General features: G+C 33.0%; 1 protein-coding gene across 6 annotated transcripts in view; it reads right to left on the reverse strand.

The window, feature by feature from the left end:
• LOC124956812 (dopamine D2-like receptor) overlaps positions 1-25,000 on the reverse strand; it is a 137,912-nt gene that overhangs the window by 5,188 nt on the left and 107,724 nt on the right. For all 6 annotated transcript variants that reach the window (XM_047513099.1, XM_047513094.1, XM_047513100.1 and 3 more), the window contains exons 4-6: positions 4,993-5,105; positions 2,278-2,530; positions 1,709-1,809 (exon numbers count right to left, since the gene is read on the reverse strand). In XM_047513099.1, the coding sequence (XP_047369055.1) occupies positions 1,709-1,809; positions 2,278-2,530; positions 4,993-5,105 (467 nt within the window). The remainder of the gene's footprint in view (positions 1-1,708; positions 1,810-2,277; positions 2,531-4,992; positions 5,106-25,000) is intronic.

Genomic DNA, 25,000 nt, shown 5'->3' on the forward strand with positions numbered 1-25,000 from the left:
CACGTCCTAGCGAGGAGGCATCGGTAATTAATTCCATGGGATTCGCACGATAACACTTTGATGTTAGATCCGTTCTCTGTGTTTGTTAAATAAGTAATAGATAACGATATCAACCTTGCTCTTGGTATATATCGAACGTAATTTTACACGATTTAACTATGAACAATGAGTTACGTGTATCTTACTTTGCGAATGCTCATACATACATTCTCTAAGCTGGTGATTTTTCAGAAGACAAGAGACCTTTCCTATCTGTCTTACGAAATTTACAAGGAATGACTTAAGACTCTTATTCAAACAAGGAAGAAGAAGAAGAAGAAGAAGAAGAAAAAGAAGAAGAAGAAGAAGAAGAAGAAGATTTAACGCGTTATAATTTCTTTCGCCTTAATCGACGACTTTTGTTACATTCTTCTTCATTTTATTTTACTTTCTTTTTTACTTCTTTTTTTTTCCCCCTGTAACGTATCACAATTTCAATCGTAGATTAAAAGAAAAAAAAATACATATATATATATATATATATTGTATTTGCTGACGTGTATAGTAAGTTTTACGAGCATCGGCTAATAACAGATGAAGAAAAAGAAGAAGAAGAAGAAGAAGAAGAAGAAGAAGAAGAAGAACGAATATATTTTACGATTCTCGTAAAAAGAGGTGAGAAAAAAAAAGGAAAAAAACTTTCAAATCGTACAGATGAAATCTTTGAATGCGATCCAAGAAAAAAAAACTATAGGATAATTCTCGAGAGAGTAAAAAAAAAAAAGGAAAAAAAACAAAGAAAACAAAAAAGAGAAGAAAAAAAAACAAGAAGAATATTTCTTTTCTATGAAAGATTCGATGCCATTTACTCGTAAGCCAACTTAATGAATCGAAACGTACTCGCAGTTGTACAGTGTCAAGGGAAATGAAAAAACACGCGAGATAGCGAGATAGCCAAGCGAATTCTGCCCTTAGTATAACGGAGTTTCACCACGCGACCCCTCGGCGCGGATCTAAATCCTCTGTAAAAAATCACCTCGAATTTAAGTGAGATGTTCCGTGTTTTTTTTCTTTTTCTTTCTTTTTATCCTCGTGCTTGATTCTTTTTCTTTGTTTTTTTTTTCTTGTTCTTTCTTTTGGTTTTCTTTTTTTTTTTTTTTTTTTTACTTTTTTTTGTTTCTTTTTTCTTTTTTGTCTTTTTCTTTTTCGTTTCTTTTCTTTTCCTTTCTCTTCAATGATTTACGAAAGCGTAATCGGGACACGTCCCGCGCGAATTACTTTCTAAATCATTTCACGTCATTTCTAATTGTAACCCTCGCTTCGTTTATACTCTGCGTGCATAAGCGTGCGTGCGATAGATGCTGCTCTTTAAGCTCTTTCATACAATAATAAATAAGTATTATAAATTACGTGGGGGAAAAAAAAAAATTTTGTTTATTATATATATATATATATATATATATAAGAAAAAAAAAAAAAATAAAAAGGAAAAGAAAAAATTTTCCTTCCTGAAAAATCTTCAATATAAAATTTTTATTAACTCCCGCACTCTCGACGAATGCAAAAGTAAACAATGGAAAATTTTAAGATCACGAGATCGATATTGTATTCTTCGAGATGATCGAAATTTTCGACGAATTTCGATATACTGTTAGATGATTTATACAATATAGTTCGCATAAACGCGATACGATAGATCGCGCGATACGAAATACAAACGTTTACTCACCTCCGGGTGTTCGCGATGTTCTCTATAATACTGCCCGGCTTTATTTCTCCCAGATTTGGTTTTCGATTAGCTCGAGCTTTTCTCGCTCTATTTCGTAGACCCTGAAAATGATTTCACAATAGTATAATTTAATATCGGTAACTAAAGTGAAATAGAATAGATCATTTACAAATAAATATATATATACATATATATATATATATTTATTCGTAAATTAGAAATTCTATTACACTAATTCGTAATAATTAGAACATTACCCAGAATTGCTTTGTTGGTGAACATTGGTCATACGTTTTGATAATAAATCTTAAAACGGAATGATACTATTTAATTAACGATACTATCTAATCGAACTAAACTATATTATTTGAAAGGGAAACCACAAAACAATTGGCAATGATATATAAACACAATTAATTGAATTTATCCGATGTAATTATTCAAATGAAAATATAAACGAGAAAAAGTATGTGCGTTTATGTTTATAGTGTTTAGTGTCTATTTATAAAGAGAGAGAGAGAGAGAGAGAAAAGAGAAGAGATAAAAGGATAGTGACAAGACGAGAATACCTTAAATATGTTATAATATAGAAACACCATAATGATGCAGGGTATGTAGAAGCTGGATAGGCTCGAGTAGATGATGAAGTCTGTATTATAGAAGAGGCATTGGTCCGGCAATCGGTTGGGAGTATTATTCAAGCCAAGAACAATCGGGCTACCGATCGCGGCCGATATCGCCCAGACCAACAGTATCGTCAACCACACTCTTCTATTGTTCCTGTGTTTGGCATACTTTATCGGCTGCGTCACCGCTATATATCTGCAATTCAAATTTCTTTCGAGAACGATTCTCTCGGTCGGCGTTACATGGATACAGTTACACAGATTTACAAAGTTCCGGATAAGAAAGTTCAATGACCTTTCCAATGAAGGGATAAGATCCTATTTTGCTTATCTCTTCTTTCTTTCTTTTTTCTTTTTTTTTTTTTTTTATTTTTCTTTCTTTTTCCTTTTCTTTTGTTCCACATTTCACAATGGACATACGTATATTTTTATTTTATTAAAGAGTCTATACTTCAGCTATGCTCGATGAATAATAGCAATTAAAAATTGTTAACCTTTATATATATATATATATGTATATATAAAATCGTTAATGGTTCGTCGATAAACGGCAATTTTCATGTGGCGAGAGTCGATAACGAATACGTTGAGTACTCGTTAATATTTAATCGTTAATCCAAGTATTGTCTCTGAATAAAATTTTGAATAAAGCTTCGAAATCAAAAAACATGAGTAAAAATAGCAGGCAGAGAGAGAGAGAGAGAGAGAGAGAGAGAGAGGGGGAATGAGTAAATACAAAAGCACGTGTAACTTTTAATCAGCTTGTAACGTGTCACTCGTAATTCAATGTATTCAACATTCCAAATTGAAATTACATTGTAAAAACAAGTATAAAGCTATGCGATTTAATGACATACCGTTGTTAAAAGCTTTTGGAATAGTCGGTTTATTCGATTCAACGATAGGTAAACGTACGAACATAATTCCAAAGGGATTACTTTCGTTAGCGGTAAGCTTTCGTTATCTCGTGAAAGAAAAAAAAAAAATTAATATTATAGCCTTATTATGTACATAGACAATTTCGTAATATCGATGTTCTATCTAATAAATAAATAAATATTTAATATCCTCGAATCAAATATGAAATATACTTGATATGCCTTTCAATGCATATATATATTATAAATATATTGCAAATATAATTATAATGAGAAATCCACGAGCTATATCGTAAAACGATAATAATTCATTTGGATATTCGTATAAAAGTAGATATTCTATATATACATAAATATATATATATATATAATGAACATTCGAAACTTTTCTTAATTATATATTAAATTTTACTGAAAATACCATGAATTACCGAAAGCATTGTTACGTATCAAATAGTAATAGACAATATCAAATATTAACAAATCAACGATTTTCAATACCATTATTTTTAACGAATATTATTACGTTCGATAATATAATCAAGGGAGCTTATACGTGTATATCAAAAAGTCTCATTGCGGAAAATCGATCAATATAATATATGTATATGTATGTCCGTCTCGTTAATAACTATCTCACGCGTGCCCGTATCGTATCGTATCGTCGAAATTGATAATATATCGAAAGATTCTCTCTCGTTATTCACATCCATAATTCAATTTATCCAGACTGAACCAGACAGTGAGGGAGAGATAGAGAGAGAGAGAGAGAGAGAGAGAGAGAGAGAGAGAGAAAGAGAGCTCTCTCGAGATAAACGTCGAGTCCAAAGTCTACCGTCTATAAATTGCCATCCTTTCTCTCTTACACTCTCTCTGTCTCTCTGTTTCTCTCTCTCTCTCTCTCTCTCTCTCTCTCTCGCATCCCATTCCATCCCCTGACAAACTCTCGCAACTCTCGTATTTTTTTTTGTTTTCTTTATTTCGTCTCTTTAAACTACCTTTATCACTCTTCTATCAATTTTTTCGACACATCCAATCTCAACGTAAAAGTTTCGATTTCAGGCTAAAAATCAGATCGATTATAAAAAAAAAAAAAAAAAGAAAAAAGAAAAAAATAACCATTAGAAGTTTCGTTTACGTTCGAATTCGACGAGTGGATACGTATAAGTAATCAACGACGAAAACGTCGTCTCGAAAAATCTAAAAGCTGTTGGATATCGATGGCGTTTTAAATCGATAAGCGATAAGAGAAAATAAATATGTACTTTTTAGTTTTTCTTTTTTTCTTTTTTTTTTTTTTTTCTTTTTTGAAAAATGAAAAAGAGAAAAAAGAGAGAAGGAGAGAAAGAAAAAGAAACAAGATGAAACGGAATAAAAATAATAATAAAAGAGAAAGAAAAAATTACGTTCACATTATTGAAATGTATCAATTTTTTTTTTTTTTTTTTTTATTTCCTTTCTTTTTTTTCTCTCACAAAATATACATTTACCATTGTATCTATCTCTTTATTCGTCGCACGTAAATCGCGAGGATTCGTTCGTTCCTCTCTTTCTTTTTTTCTTTTCTTTGTTCCTCCTCCTCCTTTTCCTCCTTCTACTCTTAACCCTCCCCACCCCTTCCCTTGTCCCTCTTGACTAATTCCATGATTGTTTTCACAATCATCGGGAAATGTTTCGCTCTGGTGAATGCAAATTTTGTCCTACGCGTTTGGAAATAACAATTTCAGAGAACGAGTAGTCTGTTATTATATTTGTCTTGAAATAACAATAAATCTCACACCTGTCTATGGAGATCGCTACCAAATTGAAGATAGAACTCGTACTGCAGGTAACGTCCATTGCAATGTAGAAGTCGCAAACGAAGCCTGGCAAACTCCACGAGCCCGAGTTTACCTGCAATATAGAAGTTCGGTTAGTAAACTGAAATCTTTGATATCCGTTTAAATGAAAAGTACTTGAAAGTTTCGAAAATGTCGCCCCCGTGTATAAGAACTTCCAAATGCTTTCTCCCAATGAAGGAAACGTCTTACATGTTTTCGCAAATAACCGGATATAAAAAGAAATTACTATTTCTGGAAATAAGTATTTCGTTTATAAACGAGGCATTTGGAAAAAGAAGAGAAATAAAAATTAAAAATTAAAAAGGAAATAATAATAATAATAATAATAATAATATTAAAAACTTGATATGTAACATAATAATAATAATAATAATAATAATAATAAAAATAATACAATATTAAAGAAATAATAAAAATAAAAAAGTAATAATAAATATAATATTAAGAAAAGATACAAGAATTTGAGTGAGATCGAAAAATGTGCACTTTTTATTTTATAGTAAAAAAAAAAAAAAAACAAAAAAAAGAAGAAAAAGAAAATGAAAAACGAAGAAAAAAGGGGAAAAGGAAAGAATTTTTTTCGAAAAGATTGAAAAACTATTTCGAAAATATTTTCGTTAAAAAGTGAAAGGAAAAGCAAGAATTTGCGAAAGATTTGAAATAGGAATTTTTTTCGTAGAGAAAAAAAGGAACGAGAAATTTTCTTTTCCTTTTTTACACAAGATCAGGAATAGAAATTTTGTTCCTCTCGCAAAAAAAAAAAGAAAAAAAAAGACATATATATGGAAATTGGTAAAATAAAATTATTTGCTCGCTCTCGATCCTATTAATAGATTTTTCATGTCGCAAACGCGTCTACATCAGGTGCCGAATAACATCGACTCGTCATCTTTTTTACGTGTGTAGTGTGTTCCGGACGGAAAATTTATTTTCAAATTGTTCAAGTCACGATCCGGAAAATCGATTGTGAAATCGCCGGTGCATAACGATCATGCCTATACAACAACCCAACACGTTATTTTTCAGTATTGGCTTTTATTAAAACAATTTCAACAATCCAATGAAATAAAAACAATAATTTCTATTAAATAACCAAGTATCCTTCGTTTTTTTTTTCTTTTTTTTTTTTTTTCCTTTTATCTATTTCCATTATATCGCATATATTTTTAATATAAAATGACAAAAATATTATCATCCAAGTTCTCCTCATATAATATGTCTAAGTACGTGCGTAGTTTATTGATTTTCGAAGAGCTTATTATAGAAAATAATATACGTTGGATTATAAAAGAAGTAAGAAGTTGTGAGTGGATGTTAACGGATATAAGTAATGATAAACTATTGTCTTTTTCTTCCTACTTCTTTTTTTTTCTATTTTTTTCTTTTTTTTTTTTCCCCCTTTTTTCTTCTCTTTCATTTCGTTAAAATTTTTTACATTAGCATTAATTCATTGACTTTTTAATTAAGGGACGTTTAATTACGTCATTCGTTCGTCATTCCATGACGAATGATATTTTCTTCATAATTAACGTGGGTACTCTGTCGTTACCTCGAGTGACTCCGTTCGATTGAATTCAATTCAGAAAGTCCTTCTAAGGATCGTTGTTGAGAATGTATTAGTGTTCTTTTGTCTTCGTATTCGTCGAAGAAGACATGAAGCAGCTAGCAAATTGGCCATTATTCTCTACGTCTCGTTCTCCTTAAAACACTAAAGGTAAAGAATCTTTCGATTTTCTCTTTCTCTCTCTCTCTCTCTCTCTCTCTCTCTCTTTCTCTCTCTTTACACTATCGTACGAATACATTCAACTTTATCTCGCAATTTAGTTCAATTTAAATCTTCCTTTGTTTCTCTACAAACGTAACATAGCCAACGTGACAGTGAGCTTACCTTACCTCCCACTCTGATTTATATTAACTTAACATTACTATCGTACGAGTAAGTTTACATGTTGTAAGGAAACATATATTATTAGACCTCCCCTATATTTTCACAATAGTAACATACCCTATTTTCTATTTACATTTCGTTTCAATGAATATACATTATATCGTTGCAATTAGAAAATTTACGTACACGTTATACCATACCCACATATCCCATAAAGTTAATATAAAAGGGATTAAAAGTTTCTTCAAACAAATTAAAAAAAAAAAAAAGAAAAAAAGAACTTCGTTTTTTTAATTGTTACATACAGTTATTTAAATTTCTTTCAATTGATAAAACTCCATACAACGTGAACATAAAAAGAGAGGAAAAAGAAATAATAAATGTTTGAATATATTATAATAATCGCCGTGCTACTTTTTGTTATTCTGCTTCTTTTTTTCTTTTTTTCAATTTTTTTCTTTTGCTTTTTTTCTTTTTTTTTTTTTTTTATTCAAATTACCAAGCTTCGAGGAAGGGTTAGAAAAATAACGTTGCCGTGCGTCAGAGAGAAAAGAATATTTTTCTCGTTTTGTTTATATACATATGTACGAATGTACGTACGTATATATGTATATCTCGTTCGACAATTTAAATATGGTTCACGACCACTTGTCCCCCCCTCCCCCCTATCCCATATCACACTCCTTCCACAAAATGCATGCGTATTTTGCATAATTTTTTTTCTTTTTTCTTTTATTTTTTTTTTTTCTTTTCTTTTACATAGTATTTCTCTCAATATTCTTTCATTCTTTTCTATTTTTCTTTTTTACGAGACGATACACACACACGTCAACGACGTGTACGTAGGAATAATAAAAAATCAACTATTTTTTTCTTTCTCCTTTTTTTCACGTTACGTATCGTGCGATTTCAACAAAAAGAAGAAAAAAAAAAGGAAAGAAAAAAAAAGAAAGAAAGAAAGAAAAGAAAAGAAACTAAATTCAAAAGTTTCGAGCATAGGTGATGGACTGTCGGCAGTTTTAACCATTTTTGATTGGCCATCCACATTTTATAGCTTAACGAGGGAAACGAGTTGATCGCGTGGATTTACGAGTACGACGACGTCCTCGTTAATTATGTTCTCGTTACTGCCATGACCCGGGGCGAAGTATACAAGCTGACGTGGCTCCTGTCTACGTCAGTTGAGATTTTAGGACAAAATCAAGCGACGTATGTTACCGAGGATATTACCGAAAATATAACCGACGAGTAGAAGAACGATGTTAGCTAGAGCTAACTAGAACGTTTAAGTATCTTGTGCTGTCCCCTGGGATACATACTTTTCTGTCTCTCTCTCTCTCTCTCTCTCTCTCTCTGTTTTTCACTATCTCTCTCGCTCTTCATACGATAATTATACCATGTAACGTAGCTAAAGCATCGTTGGCAACGTTGTCCGTTTAGAAAGTATACAGGAGTATGAATCCCTTCGTCGACGAAGGGAAACGAAGCTATCGAGCGACGAATAATCTAACCATGCTTCGTTTAACGTATTAGGGGAGAGAAACTGCAACGCCATAAACTTCTAGCTAAAAAACTTTACTCGACGTTAGATGAAACACGATAGAGATACTATCCTTCTCTCTCTCTCTCTCTCTCTCGCTTTCTTTTTTTTTTTGTTTGCTTTCTATTTATTTATTTTTCCTTTTTTTTCTTTTCTTTTGTATTTATATTTGAAACGAAGGCCTCGTTCCCCTTCGATCGCCTTGATACGACATGTACATCGTAACAAACGATAGAAGGGATTAGAATGGAATAGAATGGAAGAGAGTTAGAGATAGGCTCGACGTAGAAGCATTTGAACAATAGAAACATCCGAGTCCAACGAGTTGTTCCGATATTCCTAGCGTAAGCACCACTACCCTAGAGAGAATCACTCTTCCGTCCAAGTCGACTATCAATGGGTAGAGATTAATTACAGACACACACAGTAGGTGTCATTCCGTGCCTGTAATTAATTCGAATACAATGCTATTCCGATACGGTGGAACAACGAAACGAACAATAACAACAACAACGACGACGACGACAACAACAACAACAACAAACAAACAAACAAACAAACAAACAAACAAACAAACAAAAACAATGATGAAGATGACAATAACGAGAACAACGACAAGAAGGAACTTGAGTTTGAGAGACGAATAACACAGTTAGAAGGTTTTCCTTTGAATTTATGCTCCCGATAGCATTTCTACTAATAGATCTTCCTCTCTCTCTTCCTCTCTCTCTCTCTCTCTCTCTCTTTCTTTCTCGCTTCATCATTCTTGTCTCATTCGCGGTTTCTCTCTTGGAACAGCTTCTCAGAGGGAAACCGTTGTCTAATCAATTCGATCTACTCGATATAACGTATTGGATCGTTGCGCATAACGTGATCGAGTACTTAGTTATATGCAACACTGTTTACAAGCAGAATGCATTTGGGCACTAAAGATATTCAGGTAGATGCACTAAACACCAATACAAACTCACACGCACGTGAGTTACGTACTTGACTACGCTCGAGTACCCAGTATCGAGTGCTTAACCGATACTGGTGCTCCTGTTAATTTTATAGAAGACGCCGCCTAGTATAGTCCAACAATCTTCACGTTGCTTCTACCTATCTATCTATCTATCTATCTACCTATCTATCTATCTATCTATGTATTATATATATATGCATATATATATATATATATATATATATATATATATATATATATATATACTGTACAAGTACGAATATTAATCGAATATTTGATGAAAATTTCAAAGAGAAAATTTTAAAGGAGAATATTTTCTTTGAAGATTTCCATGTGAATTCGTTCGAAATATAATACGTATATACAATATTATAATATAAAGTCTCGATTCAATCCGTATTATATATCGATATTCGTCATTGATTATATTAGATCACTAATGAAAGAATGATTATGTTTAATAATACCTTACTAATTTTTCAATGTGTTACTTTTTCAATATCGGACGTAGTAATTAGTAGACAGGTTAAAGGGCTCTCTCTCTCTCTTTCTCTCTCTCTCTCTCTCTCTCTCTCTCTCTCTACAATTCTTTAATATTGAATAGAAGAAAACATCCTGGTCATAAAACGCGTTCAGTTTTACCAGCTTCAATATTCATAGTTAAACTTATTGCACAGGAGACATCGGTATAATTTGATGCTTTATATCGTAGAAAGCATGAAAATATCGTATCTGCAAAGGAAATAAAGTTTGCAATGAAATTTATTATTCATACTTTTCGATGGATGTTCTTTCTCGATGGTATTATCAATCAGAGTCATATTGTGTTCATTTCGTGCTATTGAAATTTTTTATGCATATATATATTTATATACACATGTGTGTGTGTGTATGTGTGTGCGTCTGTATATAGCTTGTATTTGTAAAACGTATAAAAAGAAATGTCTCGAAGAATCGCTCGTTAAAACGTGAAAATTTTTGCACTGATCAAATCGTTCCTAACATCGTTTATTTTTTCTCTTCTTCTTCTTTTTTTTTTTTTTTTTCATTTATTTATTTAATTTTTTTTTTTTTACTCATAAACAACGCGCAAAAATAAAACAAAGTAAACATTATTTTTTGAACATTTACGATCTTGACTTGGATCATTGAAATTCTTGTTATTAATAAGGACCAGGTTGGATATATCGAATATCGTGTCGTACGTTTAAACGGATAGCAGCGCTGCTATTAATTCTCGTATCGAGCGGCTGTAGTATACCGAGCGACTCATCCCTCGTAATCCAATGACGCGCGATATAGGAACGTGCTACGGGATCGTAGAAATGGGATGCTGTTGCTAAAATTGATTTGGTATTGATATAATCGTGGAGGAGTGAAATAGGGATGATACGAAGATGGAAGAGAAGTAGGGAGGTAGGGGAAACCTTGATTGAATAATTCATTGAGATAATATTAATAATTAATTTGAATATATATATATATATAGCGTTTCCTTATAGTCAAACTCTATAAAAAAAAAAAAAAAAAAAGAAAGGATTGACTATATACCAATGAAAATGATTTATGGTAATAGATTTATGCGATTAGAAAGGAGGGAATTGAAGAAGATTACAAATAAATATACGTTGTTAGGAATAGTATTATTATATAATAGAATGCAATTGCAATATGTAAGGTAATTTAATTGCAGTAGTAGTTTGTATATAGTCAATCAAATTAATGCATAGTTAATAACACTCCAATATCATAAAGTAATAATAATAATAATATATATATATATATTATAATACAGTTAAATTATAGTATAGTCAATATCTATATGTATTAAAATCAGATTAATATACAACGTACTATTCAATTTTAATAATATATAATATATTAAAAAAGGCAAAATAAAAGTAAAGGAGTAAATAGTAACTTTAAAAACTATATATATATATATATATATATATATATATATATAATATATAAAAAAAGAGAGAGAAAAAGGGAGAGACAAAGATAAAAAAAGAAGAAAGAAATACTAAGTTTTAATGGTCAATGAAGTAGTTCGAAGGAAGAAAGGGAAAGAGAAAGGGTGAGAGAAAGAGAGTGAAGAAATCGGGAGAATAACTAGACGAAGAAGGGATAACTTGACGGAGGGTAAGTTCTTGGCCATTTCAAGGGATGATCGATCGAAGATAGTAGTCCAAGTTACGCTTCGGCTTCTCAATCCTATTGCCGGCCAGTTAATTGCATTCGAGTTCCTTCGGCCTTTCTCGACGAGGACTACAGGTGTTTCTTCTTCCGAATGAAGGAATCCTCTCCATCTCCTTTCCTCTTGTCTCAACCAATTCCTCGTGATCCAATCGGTACTTTTACTCTCTCACTTGGAACCTCGAGAATGTGCTCTTAAACGAACCTGGAAAAGTTTTAACCGTGGCACTTACGACGAATGTTACGACAGTTCGAAAATTTCAATCGTTAAACCATCGACGTCCCTGTCGTTTCGAAACTTTCTCATTGCGCCGCCAACCAACGATTCCTCTTTAAGAAAACAAAAAAGAAAAAAAATAACACACACACACACAAAAAAGGTAAAAAGAAAAAAAATAATGTAGTAGACTTATCGATTAATCAAATTCGATACGAATATAAAAACGTATTCGCGTTTAATTTCTAATCTTTCTTCTTTTCTTCTCTTTTTTTTTTCTTTTCTGTTTTTTTTTTATTTTTTTTTTTTTTTTTTTTTTTATACATTCTCATCAACAGCCAGCAAATTTTGAAATTTCCATCGAAGAACTTCATACGAAACTATACTAATATATATTTTCATTTTCATCCTTGATTTTTCTCGTTTTTGCTTTTCTTTCTCTCTTTCTTTTTCTTTTTCCCTAATTCTTCAAAGATAATATTATATATTCGCGATATTATCCCTTGTAACGCTTTTAATCGATCCAATAATAATAATTCCAATGGAAAACTTGAAACGCTTTCGAGACCGCTAAACTTCTCTTCTATAGATGTTACGGAAGCAATCAATTTTGGAAGTAGAATCTCTAGAGAGTATGGAGGTAGACTTGAGGTCTACGCCAAAATGACATTAAAAAGCCATTACCGAGGGTGATGGAAAGTCTTGTATCCGCAAATCGAGAGCTTTTTGATTGACGATTCGCCTAAGGTATTATCTTCTACGCATGGGAAAATTTAAGAAATCTTTATCAACCTGTAATCGATTTTAATTGCCAAATGAATAATTTTCAAAACCTAAACTTTTCTCATTTACAACAATTCCTCTCTCTCTCTCTCTCTCTCTCTCTCTCTCTCTCGCTTGCTGGAAATACAACATTACTTACTAAAAGGAAAAATCTTTATTTTAATCGCGGGAAAGCCTATATACGTGATACGAATAATTTCTTCCATCCGTTTCTTCTTTGTCTTTTACTTTTTCTTATTTCTCTCCTCTTTTCTTTTCTCTTTTCCCTTCTCCTTTTACGAGAAAAACATTACAGTGAAGTTTTATAACTCGAAAAAAGAAAAAAAAAAAAAAAAAAAAAAGAAAAAAAGAAAAAGGAAAAGAAAAATTCGTTAACTTTAACAGTAAGACCGACATTTACGTCCTTTCGTACAGTTAGTTGAAATGAATTCTAATGGTTCGCCAAAGTACATTAGTGGAAAATCATTGTGAAAGGAAACGTATTTTTTTTTTTTTCAGTTAAATCTCGAAGGGAGAATTTTATATTTGCTATTTGCAAAATCTCAAATTAAACATTCCCTTTTCTCCATCCACGACCATTACCATCACAGTCATTCTTAACCTTTCGAAATATTTAACGAATGTCTATTTAAATGTACAACTTAGTGTTCCCAACGATAATACGGGTTTTATCATTTGTAACTCGAAGATAAAAGTCTTTTACGTAGAAGAGAAAAATGTGAAAGGATTTGAAAATAGGTGATGCTTTGTCGGTTACCAAGGGATAGATTTAGGAAATACGAGATTTTCTAGAGGGCCGCATTGCAGTAAACTCAGTGTTAATTAACGAATTCCCAAGGACATTTAGATAGAGGGTTAAATATATTTGTCTTTGTTTGAAATTAATTTAAAACAAAAGTCTTTGAAAATTAATGCAATTGCAATATCTATGTGGATTATTTTTTTTTTTTTTTGTTTTTTTTCTTTACATGCTCCATTCTTTCTATTTTCTATTGGTTTTCATTTCGATCGATCGATCCACGAAGAAGGCAAATGTGCATTTTTTTATTTTACGATAAGGTTTTCTTCGTTACCATTTTCAACGTGCTTCGTATACCTAGACAAATATATTCAGTATACGCGTTTGGAGAAAACGAAATATATTCTGAATGCGTTCGAACATAACCGCATCGATGCGGATCGTTGTCTCAACACATCTCCCTTCGTCATTCAATCACATTTAATGTAACACATACACACACACACACATATATATGTGTGCGTATATATGTGTGATTTTACGATAAAGAGAATCGGTACGAAATGGTTTTAGTATCGAGTTAATTTAAACTACTTCCAATCTTGATATCCTTTTATACCCAAACTTTTCCGATTTAACGATCAGAGATTTTTATTATGTCCCAGTTTTCTATGTGTTTGGAACATCCCTTTCCCATTTTCTCGATCCTCCTAGAAACATCCACTTACGCTTTTTCCATTTCCTCTTTTAGAGAGAAAAAGATCTCTTTCATGAGAAGGAAAGCTCTGTTTTTCTCACGAAAGTTAAGCTCCCCAGACATACAGGATTCTATTAGAGATCTATCCATCTATCGTATTTTCATGGCACAAAGCGAGAAACGGTCAGGACCGTTTCTTTGTCATCAACGGTATTCATTTTCAAGAACCATCGTTTTTCGAGACTTCCCTTTCTTTTTCTTCTTCTTCTTCTTCTTTTACTTCTTCCTCTTCGATCTATCTGGATATTACCTGTTCTTGAGGATGCGGTTTATATCGGAAAACAAAAACAAAAACAAAAAAAAAAAAAAGATAAAAAGGATTGCGATCTGTTTCGAAAGCTTTTTCCTTTAACTTTTCTTTCTTTCTTTCTTTCTTTCTTTCTTTCCCTTCTTCCCCCACCCTCGCGCCATCCTCCTTTGATTCATACGAATAAAGTAAAAGCGTTATTACGTATCTTCATAATTACCTCTTATCCTATTACCTGTCTTTTTACGAAAGACTGACAAATTTTCCATTTCATTTTAATTTTACGATACATTCTTGCGCACGTACAATCGCAAAAATGATTTCATCCTATTTATCCTTTACCTAATTCCTATCTGATTTTAGCTTACGTGTTAGTTAATTCCATAGAACTGACATCAGTATTCATATCGCGAATTTTGCTCGAAACTTTATGCTCAAATGCAAGAGTACAGTTATATATAGTTACGTACATATGTAGAGATCTCTCTCTCTCTCTCTCTCTCTTTCTCTTTGACGATGATCTTACTTGGAATATATTAGATCAAATCTTCTTTTGATGATAGTAGTAACAAAGAGAATACTATACTATACTATTATTCGCTACTATACTCTAAGTAGTAAGATCTTCACGTTCGATGGGAAATACCGAACGACACGTTCGAATATTCGTTAGCACGTGTAAGACGAGCCACAGAGTAATTCAAGTAATTCGTAGCTTGAGTTACGACAGGAAATTCGTCCTTCGTCGTGGGGTGTTAAGGGGTGAGCAAGAGTTTAGGACGGAACTGGGAGGAGGAGGAGGAGGAGAAGGAGAGGTTTGAGAAGGGGACAGGGATTGAATGCAAGGAGACACATAGAGTCCACGATACCGACACATAGAGTTAGGACTTGAGTTACCTAAGATAGGATTAAATTTACTTATTCGCCTGACGCACACACGTGACTGATGTGTCTCGCCCGAGAAGAGACAAAGTAGTTAAGTCGAATCGAGTATTCGCGTTTGTATCCGTATACGTGTGTATGCACGTATACAGATTCATATATGTGTTGTTCGTAACAGTTATACAGGGAAATAGTCATAGTATATCTAAAAGACTATAATAAGAGAAACTCGGGCTCATTCCTTCGAGATATAGATAAATACATATCTACGTTAACTTGGCGCGAATCCAGACGATCACAAAGCTTTCGCATAGTTCGTTCTATCATGACGAAAGATAGTCATTGTTATATAATACAGAAATTCTACAATTTTACGTTATTTCTCGAGGGTTCGATAAGAATGTCTCAATATTATACCGATATCTCGATACGATCAAAAGGATTTTCCAATCTTTTCTTTTTTCCTTTCCCCCTCTCCACCCCCGGCCCCTGTCCCTAGCCCCTCGCCCCCTCGTCCCTTCATTTCAAAGAAATCTTCTTCGAGATATATCCCATGGAACATTTGGAATGAAAATAATCCTGAATGTATCCTGAATTTATTATGAAGTTCTATTAATCAAAATAGCGATGAATTAGATTAGATGGACGGAAACTTCTCTTTTTTTTTTTTTTTTTATCGATCCTTCGGATTAAAGAGAAAGAAGGAAAGAAAGAGAAAAGGAAAAAGCAAAGAAAATATTTGTAATCGTATTCGTCGATATCAATCAAGATCTTATTTATGATTTTCAATTTGGATCTTTCGGGGATACTTTTATCGATGTGAAATTAATTCGGGAACTTGGATTAGAGAGAGAAAGAGGGAGAGAGTGAGAGAGAGAGAGAGAGAGAAAGGGTGATAGATAGATAGAGAGAGAAACATGAAGTAAGAAGCGTTACGAGATTCAATCGCCGGAATACTGTTGCATAATGCAACGAAATGCATGCGTAAAATATATTCAGGACCAAAAGGAAGAGCTTGGAGAGTAGTCCATGAGACTCTCTTAAACAAATACAAATGTGAAGCAGCTCATTACACATATAAGAAGGAGAAGATCAGATGCACATCGACTAATGGAATGTTATGCATGTTAAAAATCAAGTTGATCATTACAATCTCCATTGAGATAATCACTTTTTTATTTAGCTTTGATGATCATCATTTAATAACATTCTCAATGTTCTAAAGCCGAATTTCAAAATTTCTAATCACCTTCGTTTCTCCATTAAATAAATCGTTTAATATAACACAGTTTGATATTCTTAGACAAGTTAAATAATAGTGTCTACGAAACTCGTAGACCATGCCCATGTCTGTGCATTTCTTCGCGAACGTAATTAGGGTAATTTTGGTTAGGGTACATGCAATTTATACCGAACGTGCACTTTCGTTGCGGTACGAGCCAGCTGGCAGCCGTCGGTGCCTTTAATGTATTCCGTTCTCAAAATAAGTCGTATCGTTTAAACTTTACCACCCTTGTTTTTAAGTTTCCTAACCATCGAAATGTTCCATTTAATAGAACAAATGTCTTATTCAATTGTAAAATGAATATCGACGAAAGAATATTTCCAATTCTATGAGCGACACACTTTTACGAACTAAATATATAAACTAATATTATAATGTATTATACATTATCAGTATTATATTGTATAACAATATTAATATTAACATACTATAATATACTAATATATACTTTCTTTCTCTCCCTCTCCCTCTCTCTCTCTCTCTCTCTCTCTAATATACTATATTAATACTATATATTATATAGTACGAGTATTAATACTAATATCTAACTTGAGTAATGATCTAAATCATAAATCAGACGTTTATATATTATAGAAAATGTCAAAAGGTAATTAGAAATTTGAAAGCTCCCTCTATAGCCTGGTGAACGTCATAAAATATATACAGATATCTACCTACACGTATCTAAAATACCTATAGATAAAGTTTATCCTTAAAATACTAATGCGACCTAATTGGCAATTTCATTGAATCTTAAAAAAGCTAACGAGCTAAATCGATTTTCCGGACGATTACTGAAGCTTTCTTCCTTTTTTTTTTTTTCTTTTTTTTTTTTCATGACGAAGTTACGGGGATAGATGAAGTCATGTTAAACCCATGTTAAGGATCGTTAACGACATATAAACCTTCGTCAAACAGTACGACAGCTCGGCGGATATTATTTGTTTGGATCAATCTTTAATCGAGAATTCCTCTGGGAATTTCGAATGTTGATATGCAAGAATGATCAATCGAGGAAAATCGTGTGCAACGAGATACATTTGACACGTTCAAATGTCAAATATTATATCCTATGAATTATTTGAAAATTATGCAGGCTTCTTCTTCTTTCATCTTTTCACTCTATATATATGTATGTATGTATATATATATGTATGTATGTATATATGCATGTATGTATTTCTAGTGCTCTTACGTAAGTCCATTACGTTTTTACGTATAAATGCAATAAAAAATATAACGCTAAATTGAGATTTATAATGGATAATGTCGACAAAAGGAAAATAAAGGAAAAATAGAAATAGAAAAAACAAAACAGTAGAGTGAGAAAGAAAAAGGGAAAGAGAGAGATTAGGCAAGATACTGTAAATCCCATTCATCAACTCGTTGATCGTGTTCCATTGCAAAACTTCCTTTCTCTTCATTTAACTTTGCCTCTGACTCGGTCAGACTTTCCGACTCTTATCCGAATTTAAATCGAACGAGTGTACGAGTTCACGAAGGTTTACAGTTAGAGTTTTACAATTTTCAGTTTGGTATTACTTTCAAACTGGGAAGGGTTAAAGCGAAAGGAAGGGTATCATGATTCGATCGCTATTTCTTTAAATTAAAAACTCTGGGAAAAATACAAAGAATTTCAATTGTTCTAACGGAATCCAAGTAAATTCTTAGAGCTTCTTGATTCGTTGACAAACTCGTAAAATAAAGATAGATTTAACGTTAAGAAGAAGAAGATGAAGAAGAAGAAGAAGGAGAAAAAGAAAAAGAGAAAAAGGAAAAAAGACAACGTCTATCCGAGGAGGAACGAATTACTCGGGGATGAAATTCCGGTCATTTCGTAAAGATTGGATCGAGTGATAAGGGAAAGAGAGTTCGTATGTGCATTAGAAAGAGATAGACAGAAAGAGAGAGAGAGAGAGAGAGAGAGAGAGAGAAAGAGAAAGAGAGAGAGAGAGATACGAATCCGCAATTACCGGATTCGAAAGTGCTTATCGCAAAGCCACTATGGCGTTTGTCTGATTTAACTTGAGACACGTACACCAAAACGAGCTGCGTATTCTCGTTGATCCAAGCGTTAACCAACGAATTCAAACCCGAACGACTTTGGAACGTGATGAACGGGAATGAACGTGACGAACATGAAAGAACTAACGACTTAGATGAGACGTGAGAATTTGAGAAGAGTAAATACGCTTACTTACTGAAATCTTTTCTATAATTACCAATTTCTAATCTCTTTCTCGAATTGATTAAATTCAAATTTGTATGAATAGAAATTTAATTGCTTTTAAAAATTGTCCATTCGTACGAAATTTTCTTTCGAACTTTAATACATCTTCGAATCAATAAGAAAATTTGTATTCTTAAAAAAACAAACACATAATTATTAACAAAATAATTACTCATTAATTATTTCTTTTAAAATTTAATTTCATTACATAAGGTAAAAGAAAAAAAGGCTGATGTATTCCATTCAACGTTTTCGATATTCCAACTAACTTTTCCGTTGTTCTCTAGCGATAATTCGATCCGCTATTACCCGACGCGCTATCGCAATTCGAGAGACGATACGACAGCAACACTCTCCAACTTGAAATTCCATTAAAGGCTGCTGAGTGTCGTAATTGAAGGACCTCACCATAGATCCCTGTACCTTCTTGGAAATTGAGACGTGTACGTCAACGTACTTTCTCTATCCTCGTTCGCCTTGTAACACGTTTTGCCTTACAACAAGCAACCTTCTGAAACCTTATACATATATACATATTTACATACATATATAAATACATACATACATACATACATACATACATACATACATATATATGTATATATATATATATATGTATATACATTTATATATATATGTATATATATATACATAAACAGGGTGGGGCTAAAAGTTCTTAATTAATTTAAAAAGGACAATTAATTTTTCTTGAGGCCATTCAAGTTGATTATCTTTTCATTCACTATAAAATTACAAATGCTTATAACTGATTCACGAATAGATACAAAGTCAAATAAAAGTTCCCAGGTGATTTTAAAAATCACTATCTATCTAGGCTAATTTCTTTTTCCTTTTCTTCTTTTTTTTCATTCTTTTTTTTCCCTAACTTATAAAACTTCACACCAAGCTAATAAGAGTAAAAAAAACAAAACTTAACTTTCTAAAAAGATTAATTGATTCTTAATATTATCAAGGACCTTCGATCAAGCTGCAATGAAAGTGGCGATTAAACGTTACAATTGTTTATATTTACACCTAATATCCGAACGATTAAACCCGCCCTTACGCATTTGACCACGCCTTCCTTATCTAATTCTGTCCCGATATATTTTAACAAAACCCTTCAGCAACTAAGAATAACAGCCTCTCTAGTTACCCACGTTTCTAATCTGTCCCCTGCACAAATTGACACACCACTTCTTTAGTTAACCCCATCCACTATTCGTTTTGCTACACCCATTTCCGACTTAGCTACTACCCTGCGTAGACAGGCCCAACACAGTTACTCCTGCCACCAGCGAAGCTAACCGCTGCGCAGATAGGCCATATCCCTGCGCAGATAGTCTTTGCGCAGTTACACCTCCCACCTGCGCAGATAGCTTCTGCGCAGTTACTCCTCCCACCTGCGCAGTTGGCGCCGCCCCTGGGTACCTAAGCCCCGCCCCTAGATACTAGGCGACGCCCTCTAGGTACCTAAACCACGCCCCCTAGGTATCTAGGCCACGCCCCCTGGGTACTTAGGCCACGCCCCCTAGGTACTAGGCCACGCCCCCTGGGTACCTAAGCCACGCCCCCTAGGTACTTAGGCCACGCCCCCTGGGGTACTAGGCCACGCCCCCTAGGTGCCTAAGCCACGCCCCCTGGGTACTAGGCCACGCCCCCTGGGTGCCTAAGCCACGCCCCCTAGGTACTTAGGACACGCCTCCTAGGTACCTAAGCCACGCCCCCTATGATGTTAGCGCCGCACCCAGGTACCTAAGGCCGCCCCTGGGATAGTTAGCCCCGCTCCCTGGGTAGTTAGTCTCGCTCTCCAACGTAGTTGGCCTCGCTGCCTGTAGTTGGCCCCTAGTAGTTATATATATATGATTATATCCTGAGTAGTTATATATATATATATATATATATATGTATATATCTCATATATAAATTTTCTTTAAAAATCATAATTCTTTCATTGAGAATTGAGTCGATCAAATACACAATACATATAATTATTTGAATCGAATATTTGTATCGAAAAGTCTATTAAGTATTATGAATTTTCGTTTAATATTAATCCAAGTAAACTTATATTACGAATGAATGGAACTAATGTTCTTTAAAGACTTTATGTGCAATGACTTTCTTGAAGGTCGGAAGACAGACAGAAAAAGTTTTATGAAAGGAATAAGATGACGAATGAGGAATAAAAATGCTTCTCTAGGATACTACAGTCCTAGTGACATTGAATTTGACTTATGACTCGTAATATCGATTAGGTTAGAGAGAGAGAGAGAGAGGGAGAGAGAAAGTAACTTCCCCTTACAGTTTTTTTTTGTTTTACCACACTTTCGTGTCTCATTACCGTGAAGTTCTTCGTACTTTCTTTGAATAAACTTTTTCCTCCTGAAACTTTTAATAGAAAGGTGCGTTTAACGTTTTTACTGCTTCTTCTTCTTCTTTTTCTTCTTTTTCTTTTTCTTCCTTTTCTTTTTCTCGTAGATTTTAATCTCAAGGAAAGATTCGACGACTGAAAATGCTTTCTATACGTAAATGTTGTCAAGCTCCTGTCCTTATCGTTTATTTAATTTCTCGACAGTCCTTTGTTATCTATTTGACATTTTCTTCTCTCTCTCTCTTTCTGTCTTTATATATATATATATATATATATATATATATATATATATATATATTTATGTATATATGTATAAATCTTTCTCTATTTTCTGTCATTATTTATCGTTCATGACACGTTTCCTCCATCACTATCACAAATATTATGTAAACGAGAAGCAATTTCTCAACAGAATGTGAAAGATCAGATAACATGCGTGTGAATTTTAACAAACTGCAATTTATACTCATTAATATATATATATATATATTTATTTATTTATTTATTTATAATCTCAAGGTAAAAGAGATTTCGAAAAACATTCTGTAGTACTCATGTCGCTAATTGAATATAGGATTTGATTGCTTGAAATATAATATATAAAATATACACACCTCGTCCTTCATTTATTTACAAAATTGTTCTGCATTAATCAGGTCGATATGTTTTACAATGTTAACGTCGTTTTGAAATTGTCTCGTAAAGATTTTTTGTCTTCCCTTTTTTTGCATAGGACATATCGTACGAATAAAAATAAAGGGGGGATAAGTAAAAAAGAAAAAAAACACGATGCCACGAGTGAAAATATTTTCATTTTCTCGGCTAAATCTCGCACAGCATTTGATTCGAAAGAAAAAGTAGTCAGGATGCAGCGTTTGCGCTCTGCTACGCGATATTTATTGGCATCGTGCAGAAATTTTTTAATACACGAAGCGTGAGATAGAAAATGTGTGCCGCCTCCTCCCTCCCTCCCACTAGTACGTGACATCTTGCGTGTTACGTAATAAAGTATATGACTATATACACACATACACAAACAGACATAAATATATATATGTGGGTATACATTGTAACAGCTTTAATCTTACATAAAGAGTAATACGTTAGACGAGTTTTACTGAATTCATTTTTTATATCAAATGTTGTTCATGTTTTATATCAAACTTTCTCCAAATATGTTATCTTGAAAATTGCAAATACATTAAAGATGTAGGATATGCCGATTGCAATACGTGACACTATTTCTCTATGGGAATTCATTTACTTACCTTTGGCAAATAGTAGGCACGTTTTATCAATTTTAATACGCGATCGTATTCCACGTCACACGATTTTGCCCGCGGTAATAAATTCAATTTGACTTCGGTCCGTGTACGTCCATGAAAATTCAATTGGTTCGATAAACGCGAAATCGCCGTCGCAAAGCAGAATTTCATTGAATCTCGAATTACTTTCTCTCTGAATTGTCACCGTCCAATGAAGTCTGTAACGGGAATAATCATATCACGGTAGTTAGACGCATATAACAGATCGAATATTTTCCTTTCCCCGGAATGATCCAAGATAGTTCCGATCGAATTCATATATTTTCAATACGAAAGAAAAGAAATCCAACCATTTCTATACATATGTATATCCATATATGCATACGTACATACATACATACATATATGTACGAACGTCCATGCGTGCATGCATGCATGCATACATTTTCAGCTACATTTCTCCGAGCTTTTTCATGAGAAAAGAAGATTATGAAATGAGTTCACGCTCAACCGAACTCGGTGATATTTTATGTCCGAAGGATTATCATAGAAAGGTCATTTTAAATCTTCCCGAAGGAGGATAAATTTTTCTGATTACTTCACAAACGTATGATTTCGGCTATATAACATATTAGATAGATCTTTTCTTTCTTTTATTTTTTCTTTCTTTTTATCTTTCTTTTTGTTAGGAACATTTCATTTGGAATCCAACTAATAGCAGTTACCTTATATATAAAACATCGAATGACGGAGAAAGATGAACGAGGGATTTTTAGCAGTATATTCTAACTTGATAGGATAGCTAAAGGTATAGGTAAAAGGCTAAGGAAGTCAACGTGTCTCTGTCCGCCATTGCCTCGATCGTTCCGGATAATCCATTCGCTCGAGAATACTACGAGGCCTTTTATTTCTCGGTGCAAAAGAAGACTGATATTTCGCTTTTCTACAGACGGAAATAAAGAAGGTCGGAAAGTTCTTCCTAAGAAGACAAATGATAAAAATCGTGACTCAAGTCGAAGATCAAGAGTTATTTTCATCTTTCGTTTTTCCGCGGTTACTATCACGGAAGTTCGTGAAAGATATAAGTGATATCGTTCTTTACGATCGGTGATATATATCGGTGGGATGTGTGTGTGTTTCTTTTTCTTTTTTTTTTTTTTTCTTTTCTAAATATACGTATCCTTCTCATATTTTAAAACTTCAAAGAGAATGATCTTCTTTTTCATTCGAATAATGTCAAGGACATTCGTGGGAACGTCGACGTGGAAACAATTTTCGTTTTAAATGAATTGCAATCGATCATTATGAATTACCCGCTTACTTTATTCTTTTCTTTTTCATCTCTTTTTTATATCTTCGATCATCGTCGGTATGAAAGAAGAAAACTTTCCAAGTTCGAATAAACTCGTACAAAATAAAAAACTTTTCTCTCTCTCTCTCTCTCTCTCTCTATTTAACTATGCTATCTATCTGTCTCGCTCTTCTTTAGTTTGAACATAAAAATAATAAAAAGAAGACGTACAAAGTACTCGCGCTTTTTTAAGAATTTTAAACTTGTGGAAGACTTCGGTGGTTTGAATGCTTCCTGTCTGCGAGCTGAACCTTTTGTGAAGATTTTACGAACATTTTACGAATATCGGAAGAACGATTTAAAATTACTGTCCGTCGTTTTTATCGTCATGAATTACGCGGAACGTTGATCTTTTTCATTTTTATCCTATTTTTGATCTTTTATATCTTTCAAATTGATTCGACGATTTATTTGTAATTTCAAAGATTTTTATTATCATTTCTTTTTATATTACTAAATCATTCGAAATTTTCTTGGAGATAGGACAAACGTTATTTCTCTGTTTTTCTTTTTCTTTTTTCTTTTTTCTTTTTTTCCTATACTCGAATCTTTCAATTCGATTTCTCATTGATTTCTTTCCATTCCGGTTTTGAACCGAAGAAGCGAAATAAAAAAATCCATCATAGGAGTTTTCGTTCTCGTCGTTTCAATATCTCCTTCCTTTATCGGAGAGACGCGCGTGTCTGGAATTAATTGATTTTCTTACTCTCGATGAAGAATTTTAATGTCGATTTACTTGGCCTTCCATCATCGATAAGTTCGTACAGAAGGGACGAAAAATTTCTTTCTTTCACGAGACAATGGACACGCCGTGAAAAATGTGAAAAATATCCTAAAAGATCTGTCACTAATAATTATTATATTCAAGAATTTCCATTTATTGTATTATATCTTCATTTATCTTTCCTTCGTTTTCACCATTTCACATTCCCTCATAAATAAAAATTCAACCTTAGAAATGTTTCTCGCTCAAATCGACTCGAATAATTAATATTAATTAAGATTCGAATAATTAATAGTAAATTAATATTTTCTTATCGTTACGTTCGAGAAGAAATTCGAAGTCTGATAATATTTAATAAAGTCAAAGATGTGTTTTTATTCTATTATCAAAGAAATAATTATTTACTATGTCGATGAGGTGCTCGGTAAGAAGACATTTGTTATTTTATTTGCTGATAATTATCCAATTAAATTGAAATATAAGCTTTGATTTCGACCGATGA

Source organism: Vespa velutina, chromosome 23 (assembly GCF_912470025.1).
Source record: "Vespa velutina chromosome 23, iVesVel2.1, whole genome shotgun sequence".
Lineage (NCBI taxonomy): Eukaryota > Metazoa > Arthropoda > Insecta > Hymenoptera > Vespidae > Vespa > Vespa velutina.